The 8,841-nt window shown below is 52.3% G+C and overlaps 1 protein-coding gene across 1 annotated transcript; it reads right to left on the minus strand.

Annotated features, from left to right (window-relative positions):
* Window positions 1-1,397: 1,397 nt before the first annotated feature.
* Window positions 1,398-7,235, minus strand: LOC129401804 (zinc finger protein 345-like). Its single transcript, XM_055124678.1, is given in 4 exon segments — window positions 1,398-1,914; window positions 1,916-3,199; window positions 5,281-5,390; window positions 7,179-7,235. Coding segments are annotated over 4 exon segments (1,968 nt in total).
* Window positions 7,236-8,841: the final 1,606 nt, after the last annotated feature.

Below are 8,841 nucleotides of genomic sequence, written 5' to 3' on the forward strand. Positions count from 1 at the left end.
CCGGCAAGCCCAGGCTCTTCCTCCCGTTTGCACTTATTATTCTCTTTGAATACCTGGCGTGCTCAGGGATGACTCCTGGCGGGGTCAGGGGACATATAGGGTGCTCAGGATCGAAGCATGATCAATGTGTGCAAGGCCAGCACGTCCCCGCTGGACATCGCAGCGGTCCTGCTGCGCCTCTTTCCCTCTAGAGATGCCTGTGCTCTCTCCCTAGCACGTGCTTCTCTCTAAACCTTTCTTTTTAAAATATTTTTATTTTTTTATTAATTTGCCGTGAGATACAGTAACAGAAATTTCATGTTTGAACTTCCATCATATGGTCATCCAACACCCATTCCTTCACCAGTGCACATTTTCCATCACCCAAATCCCCAGTATTCCCCACCCCCCTCACTTTCCATACCTCCGCCTCTAGGAAACCCTGTGTCCCGAGTTGCCGCCCTTCTGGCTGCTGCTCAAGCTGTTTATCGGCCATGATCTCATAGACTCAGAAACAAACCTCAGAACCCAGTGGCTTTTGGCAGAAATGTGTCCGGACAACGCATTAGGTTTCCAGCACCGGACCACCCCAGGTGGGAATTGGTTTCGTGCCTTGGCCTGTTTCCCCTGGCGGCTAGGTTGCTGCCACCATCTTCCAGAGGCCTAGGGACAACCAGGAAGGGGCCCGCAGTGATGAGGAATGCGGAGCCTCATGGTACGGGGGCAGAACCAGTCCATTAGATTACAGTTTCCGGGGGCTATCACAATAGCACAGCAGGTAGGGCACTGGCCTTCCATGTGGCTGACCCAGGTTTCGATCCCAGCATCCCAAAGGATCCCCTAATTATCACCAGGACTAATTTGCTGGGAACAAAACTTCAAGCCATTCCTGAGCATCATCAGCTGTAGTTCCAACATGATTTAAGAAAGAAATAGATTTACCCTGAGCTTTGGGGTATGGGGGAAACTGAGGAACAAAGTTGTACCCCACATGCTCTTGCGACACCAAAGTTTCTTTCCCCACAGGTTGCTAGAAAACAGAGGAGTATCCTGGCATAGGGCAGAAGATTCGTTCAGAGCTTCTCCCCAGTGTGGGTACAGCAGACGTGCGTGTGCAGGATTGCAGCCTGGCCAAAACCCTGCCCGCAGTGGTGCACAAATGGTTGTTCCTCAAAAGGCCTCCTGACGTGCCGGCAGAGGTGCTGGGGGTGACTGAAGACTCTGCCACACTCCATGCAGGTGAGGGACTGGGTCGTCTGGTGAGTCTGCAGGTGGCCTCTGAAATAGGAGAGGAAGCGGTAGGCCTTCCCACACTCAGGACACTAGAAGGGACTGTGGTTCCTGTGCGCCACCAGATGAACCAGGAGGGTGTCTGGGCTGCGGAAACCTTTCTCGCAATGTGGGCACGTGTAGGGCCGCTAGCCTGTATGGATACGCATGTGCTTGTTCCTTGCGCCGCTCCCCAGGAACCCCTTCCCACACTCTGGGCAGACATATGGCCTCTCCCCAGTGTGGGTCCATCTGTGCCTACGCAACGCTGAGCTAGTGCTGAAGTTTTTCCCACACTGCTGGCAGTCATACGGCCTCTCACCAGTGTGGGTCCGGCCGTGCTCATGCAGGTTTGAGCTAGTTCTGAAGCTTTTCCCACATTGCTTGCAGTCATACGGCCTCTCCCCGGTGTGGGTCCGGTTGTGCGTACGCAGTTCCGAGCGAGTCCCAAAGCTTTTCCCACACTGCTCGCAACCATACGGCCTCTCCCCAGTGTGGGTCCAGCTGTGCTTACGCAGTTCCGAGCGAGTCCCGAAGCTTTTCGCACACTGCTTGCAGTCATACAGCCTCTCCCCGGTGTGGGTCCGGCTGTGCGTATACAGATTCGAGCGAGTACTGAAGCTTTTCCCACACTGATCGCAGTCATACGGCCTCTCCCCGGTGTGTCTGGCTGTGCTTATGCAGGTTTGAGCTAGTTCTGAAGCTTTTCCCACATTGCTTGCAGTCATACGGCCTCTCCCGGGTGTGGGTCCGGTTGTGCGTACGCAGTTCCGAGCGAGTCCCAAAGCTTTTCCCACACTGCTCGCAACCATACGGCCTCTCCCCAGTGTGGGTCCAGCTGTGCTTACGCAGTTCCGAGCGAGTCCCGAAGCTTTTCGCACACTGCTTGCAGTCATACAGCCTCTCCACAGTGTGGGTCCGGCTGTGCGTATACAGATCCGAGCGAGTACTGAAGCTTTTCCCACACTGATCGCAGTCATACGGCCTCTCCCCGGTGTGTGTCTGGCTGTGCTTATGCAGGTTTGAGCTAGTTCTGAAGCTTTTCCCACATTGCTTGCAGTCATAAGGCCTCTCCCCGGTGTGGGTCCGGCTGTGCGCATACAGATTCGAGCTAGTCCTGAAGCTTTTCCCACACTGCTTGCAGTCATACGGCCTCTCACCGGTGTGGGTCCGGCCGTGCTCATGCAGGTTTGAGCTAGTTCTGAAGCTTTTCCCACACTGCTCACAGTCATAGGGCCTCTCCCCACTGTGGGTCCGGCTGTGCTTACGTAGGTCTGAGCAAGTCCTGAAGGTTTTCCCACACTGCTCACAGTCATACGGCCTCTCCCCGGTGTGGGTCCGAATGTGCTTACGTAGGTCTGAGCGAGTACCGAAGCTTTTCCCACAATGCTCGCAGTCATACGGCCTATCCCCAGTGTGGGTCCGACTGTGCTGAAGGAGAGATGAGCGAGTCCTGAAGCTATTCCAGCACTGCTTGCAGTCATATGGCCTCTCCCCGGTGTGGGTCCGGCTGTGCTTACACAGAACCCAGCGAGTCCTGAAGCTCTTCCCACACTTCTCGCATTCATACAGCCTCTCCCCAGTGTGGGTCCGGCTGTGCTTAAGCAGCTGCGAGTGAGTCCTGAAGCTTTCCCCACACGGTTCACAGGTGAATGGCCTGATCCCAGAGTGCACTTTACCATGTTCGCGCAGCACACAGGGATACTGGAACTTCTGTGGACATTCAGGGCATTTAAAGGGCCTCTTGAGGTCAACATGGATCTCGGCATGACCCTGCAGGTATGTGGGGTAGCAGGAGCCCTTCCCACAGAGCTCACACACATAAGGCATCTCCTCATGGCGCTCCCTGATGTGACGCGTCAGCAGGTTGGTGACACTGAAAGTCTCCCCACACACTTTGCGTTCTTGGGATGTTGGGCTCCAGGTGCCAGCACCCCACAGAGGGCATTGCCTGAGGGCACCAAAGGTGGGAGAGGGGGTCCCCTCAGCGGCCAGGCAGCAGATGCCCTCCTGAACGAGGTCACGTGGAAGAGAGCTATGGGAAAGTGTTGGGGGGTGCCTGGGAGAAGAACATTCTGCAGAAGAAGTAGCAGGATTTTGGGGTGCAGTGAGGCTTTGAGTTTGCCTCCAGGTTCCTCTGGCTTGTGCAGGAGCTTCGTGATCATAACCGAGACTGTTTGGCAAGAGGTATCTGCCAATGATGAGACACAATGAGTAGAAAAGCAAGATCATCCCAAGGGCTGAGGCCACAGGACAGAGGGAGAGCGGGAACTGTGCTTCATGCTGCCCCGGACCCAGCCCCTGCACACCATCAGGTCCCCTAGCGCCCCCAGTATTGATTCCAGATCGAAGAACCAGGAGTCAGGAATACGAAATGCTCACAACATGAAATAATAAATAAATATCAACAATCAATCACCAGCCTCGATCATGTTTTGTTTTCGTTTTTTGGTTTGGGGTTTATTTTTTTCCTCCTACTTGGGGCCTCACTCTGCTGTGCTCAGTTTCAGGGTCTACTCCTAGCTGTGGACACAGGAATCACTCAGAAGCAAGGCCTTGGAAGCCCAAAACCATGTTGGAGTTAGACCCTAAGCACTGTACTATAGCCTCAGGAATGACTCTAGGGCTTCTTGAATATTCCTCTGAATAAATGCTTGATTAATCATTCATCAAAGCCTTACATGCAGGGCCCAGTTTTAAGCCTGTAAATGGTGGGGTGGCATGAGGGGACTTGGAGAAGGAACTTCTCGCCGAGAAGGGTCCTGGGTGGAAACCACTTAAGAAGCCAGCAGAGGCTGCCAGCCTTGCCCCAGGACCCTCACCTTGCAGGACTCAGGTCAATTCGGACCCCATAGTCTGGCCAGGAGGGATTGCTGAGTGCAGAGCCAGGAGTCAGTCATGCTCAACATGGGTGTAGAAAATAGAGGAGGCCCATGAGGGACAGTGTGAAGGGGACACTACTCAGTCCTGCACTAGTTTGACACACTGGTTTTACTTCGAAAGACAATGGAGACTCCCAAGATGTTTCCAGCCACCCCCCTCCCCAACAACAACACCCTCCTCCCTTCCCCCCTCGGCCACTTCACTTACTTCTGTTGTCGTTTCTGTGTCTGCTGCTGGTCACTAGCATGAGGGAACATCTGCTTCTCTCCCAAATGATTGCAGGAATCATTGCTCATGAACCCCACAGTGCTGTCTTCACTGAACAACTTATTCTCCAAGACACGCCCAAGAGCACCACTGTCTTTTCCTGGAGAGAAACCGTCTGGAACAAGCAGGAAGACAATTCAGTCCCCCAGGGAAGGCTCTGGGGAGGGGCAGAGGAATAGGACAGCCGGGATGGCACTTGCCTTGGACAGAACTGACCCGGATCACTCCCCATCACCCGATAGGCTCCTCCAAGCAATGCCAGGCATCAGCACTGAGCATCACCAGGTGTGTATATCAAAAAAAAAAGATGCTCTGCGGGAACATAAAAGAACTGGAATAGGACTGATGCAACTGGTTTGCTTCAACAGACATGGAAGCAGCTGCCTTGAATGAGGTGGGTCAGATTCCCGCACCCACAGTGTCCCTTGAGCATGAACAAGAGTGTCCCTGGAACTCCAGGTGTGGGGCCTGTGCCACCAGGAAGAAGCTCCAAGGTAGCACAATGCCTTGCATGTTCCTGGCCCTCAATATAATCTAGGGCACCATCTCCCTCACCCAGCACTGTGGGGATAACCCCTGGACCCCTGATCACTGGGGGAACCAACCACCAGCATTAGGATCACAGCAAGAGACAGAGGTGCAGGCAGTGGCCTAGACACCCCGCTCTACCCCGTGTGGCCCTGAATCAGAGAAAAAGCAGTTAGGCTGAATCCGTCTGCCTGCCCGGGAATGCCCCTCGGCAGGGCTAGGGTGCCCATAGACAGGCCCCCTCCTTCCCTGCAGCCCTGTTCCATGGCCCCATCGAGAATGTGGGCAGCGGACTCCGTGCCCTGAGCTGTGGGAAAGGGTCGAGCCTGAGCCTCACCCACGAAGGCCAGGTGCCTGCAGGCCTCCAGCATCACATCTCTGTACAGGCACCTCTGAGCAGGATTCAGCAGAGACCACTCGGCCCGGGTGAAGATCACAGCCACGTCTTCAAAGGATACTGACTCCTGAAACACAGATGCCACTCAGCCAGGTTCCTCTGCATCCCGAGAGGGGGGTGGCAGTGGGACTCAGTGGAGGGGCGCGACATTAATATCCTCGGTTTTACTTTAATCTACTTTATTTATTTACTTATTTATTTATTTATGGTATCTGGGTCACACCCAGCGATGCACAGGGATTACATATTCCATATCTGCCATCCCATATAGGCACTAGGACCCATCACAGGTGATCCCTGATCACAGAACATGGAGTCAGCCCTGAGCACCGATGTGTGAGGCCCAAATGACACAATTATCATCATCATTATCATCATAATCATAAAAAGAGTTAAGCCAAAACTCACCATCTTACTTGAGAAGGTCCGAAGTTAGGGGACAGTGGATCTGGGCATATGAAGAAGCTACATGGGGAAGATTCAAGACTTGCTGCAAGAAAAATAACAAGTATGTTAGTACCACGGAGGGTTCACTCCAGAGTGGGTGGGTTCTTCAGAACTGATCTGCAGACAAAATTCAGATGCTTACAAGTTCATCAATTTTGGGCTGGAGCAATAGCATAGAGGATAGGGTGTTTGCTTTGCACGCATCCAACCCAGGTTCGATTCCCAGCATCCCATATGTTCCCTCGGCACCGCCAGGAGTTATTCCTGACTGCAGTACCAGGAGTAACACCTGTGCATCGTCAGGTGTAACCCTACAAGGAAAAAACATAAGTTCATGAGGCCTGAGCCACAGTAGAGCGAGGAGGACGTGGTCACCGGTTTGATTCCCACATCCTATAGGGTCACCTGAGCACCACCAGGAGTAATTCCTGAGTACAGAGCCAGGAGTAACCTCTGAGCATTACCAAGTGTGACCGAAGCAAAATGAAACAATCCAAAAAAAGTTGTTCACTCTTAAGTACCCTGAAACAGGTTAATGGAATTGTCTTGCGGACAAATAGGGAGGGTTCGATTCCCATCACCCCACTGGGTTCCTATAGCCCTGCCAGAAGTGATCCCCGAATATAGAGTCAGAGAGAAGTTCTGAGCATTGCTGGTGTGACCTCCCTCGACCCCCCCCCCCCCCGCCCCAAAGTAGGAAAGTTCACTAAGGAGCCGGAGCAACATCACAGTGGGTAGGGCGTTTGCTTTGCGTGCGGTTGACCCAGGTTCAATCGCGAGCATCCCAGAGGTACCCCACGCACCGCAAGTAGTAATTTTTGAGTAATGCCTAAGCATCGCTGGGCGTGAGCCCCCACCTCAAAAAAAGTAACTTCATTAAACTCCTCAGTTGTTGGGTTCACAAGCCTCGGGTATGACGTCACTCATCCCTCTCCCCGTTTCCCACTCCAAGACTCCACCCTCCCTCACCTGGTCCCGATTGCTTCTTCCTGACCGCCTGGTCTAATACCTAGGCCGTCTTCGCGTGCCGGGCAGTGCTTCTGGATCTGGAATCTGTCTGCCTTATCGCTCCTCCACAGGACTTGGTGGCCACGCGGGTCCAGCGCCAGGCTTGACGGAGTTCAGGGAGCCAAGAGCCTGTTCGGGGCTGGGGCCTCTTCAGCAGCGGTTTTTTCCCTGCCCCCACCGCCGATTCCCTACCTCTGATTGGATGACGGTGAGAGCGGGTGAGATGGAAAGGGCCAATCAGATGCATTTTAGATTACCTGTCGCCCCGCCTTTCCGCTTTCACAGGCTCAAATCCTTCCAGTCCTTTCAGATATCAGGTAGGATAAGGCTTAAGGAGTAAAGCTTAAGGTCCAGGAAAACATCCAAGCAGGGTCTCCTAGATGCTGCTGAGATCCCACACCACAGCCAGGGGGCCTTTCCCCTTGTTGGACACGGAGCAGGGCAGGAACAACTCCATCGTGCCTGGTTCCTGTTTCACGTTTTCTTTTACTTAAACCTTTTTGTTTTTCTTAAAAACTCGCTTCACCCCCCCCACCCCACCCCCCCGCCTCCCATCAGCAAGAGAAGTAGAAGAAATGTCCTGTAAACTCTCCATGGCAAATAGTTTATAACTGCTATTCACTGTCTATAGAAGCCACCAAGACATAAGCAGGGTGTGTAGCTGCCAGAATGTTCTGAAAACGTGTCTAGATCACCTATCTGTAACTCCTTGTTTGTACTATTTGAAAGTAGGTTTTCTTCTGAATTATTAAATTTACATTTTCATTTATGTTTTTGAAAAAATTCATCAGTGTAGGCTATGATATAAGCACTGGCTAAAATATGTTAAATATGTGACTTTTACCTTGTTCAGGGTCTTGCTCGGGCCTGCGTGCCTAAATCTTGACCTCAGCTAGCTGACTTAATAAACTCCAGTTCTGTGTTACATTACTCGCTGAACTCTGTGTGGGTTCCCAGTGTTAGGGCACGGTTCTGGATCTCCAACCACGGACAAGGACCACGCAGGAATGCAATCAGCAAGCGGGTGTGAGGAATTAGCCCAGAACAGACCGTAGGAATTAGTTTAGCTTTCTCAATGTGAAGGACTGGCCCTGGACAGACCACAGGACTCTTTTTACAGGAGCCCGCCTTGCAGAATAACTTGATTTTCTGCCCCTGAGCAAGGAATTCGGATACAGGTGCCCCAGGTCGCAAGAAGGGTGGTGGTCAGACCAGATAACAAGATGCCTCTCACAAGACCATGTCACTAGACCCATGACTGCCCCCAGAGCTGGGACATTCCTGAATATTGGCGCGAATGCTGATCTCTAAAACCATAGGCTAAGGAGTGATGTCCTTTTAAATGGATTGGTTAAGAAAGTTTGTAATATTACAAATCTTTTAGATATGAAATGTGCAGGCTCTGTTGTAACGGCCGGTGAAGGCCTATATAAGATCTCTTTTGGAGAAGCTCGGGGTCTTGCCTCGCACACAGGACCTGCATGTCGCTGTGTGTGTATGCGCGACCCTGGCTAACCAGCTTAACAAACTACCTGCTTACTAATTGCATTCCTTTGTGTTCCTTGTCTGTGGTCTGAGATCCAGAACAGTGCCCCAACAGTGAAGAATCAGTTTCCTCACACATTGTTCTGGGATGGGAGCTGGGTCAAGTGGGAACCTAAGACACTTCTCAGAATTCTCTGGGGGAGAGGGGGTCACACTAGGAAGTGCTCAGGGTTTACTTCTAGCTCTGCTCTCAGGAATCACTCTAGGACTAAGGGACTAGATGGGATTCCATGCATCGACCCCAGGTCCACTGAATTCAGGCCAAGCACCCCCTCTCCCCCAACTCAGTATTACTCCAGCCCTGAATTTCAAATAACTGGGAGCAAAGGATCGCTTGCAGAGAATATGGTAGCACACTCCTCTTCACCATAAACTGTTGCGTGAAGGTTCATGCAGTCACAGGTGCTGAGACAAGGAATGCGGAAGAAATGTATGTCATGGTGGGGCCAGGTGCTCTCTGACTCTGTGGCAAAGGTAGAGAGTTCAGTAATCTCCTTGTATTGATCATGGTACCTCTA

This window comes from Sorex araneus, chromosome 2 (assembly GCF_027595985.1).
Source record: "Sorex araneus isolate mSorAra2 chromosome 2, mSorAra2.pri, whole genome shotgun sequence".
Classification (NCBI taxonomy): domain Eukaryota; kingdom Metazoa; phylum Chordata; class Mammalia; order Eulipotyphla; family Soricidae; genus Sorex; species Sorex araneus.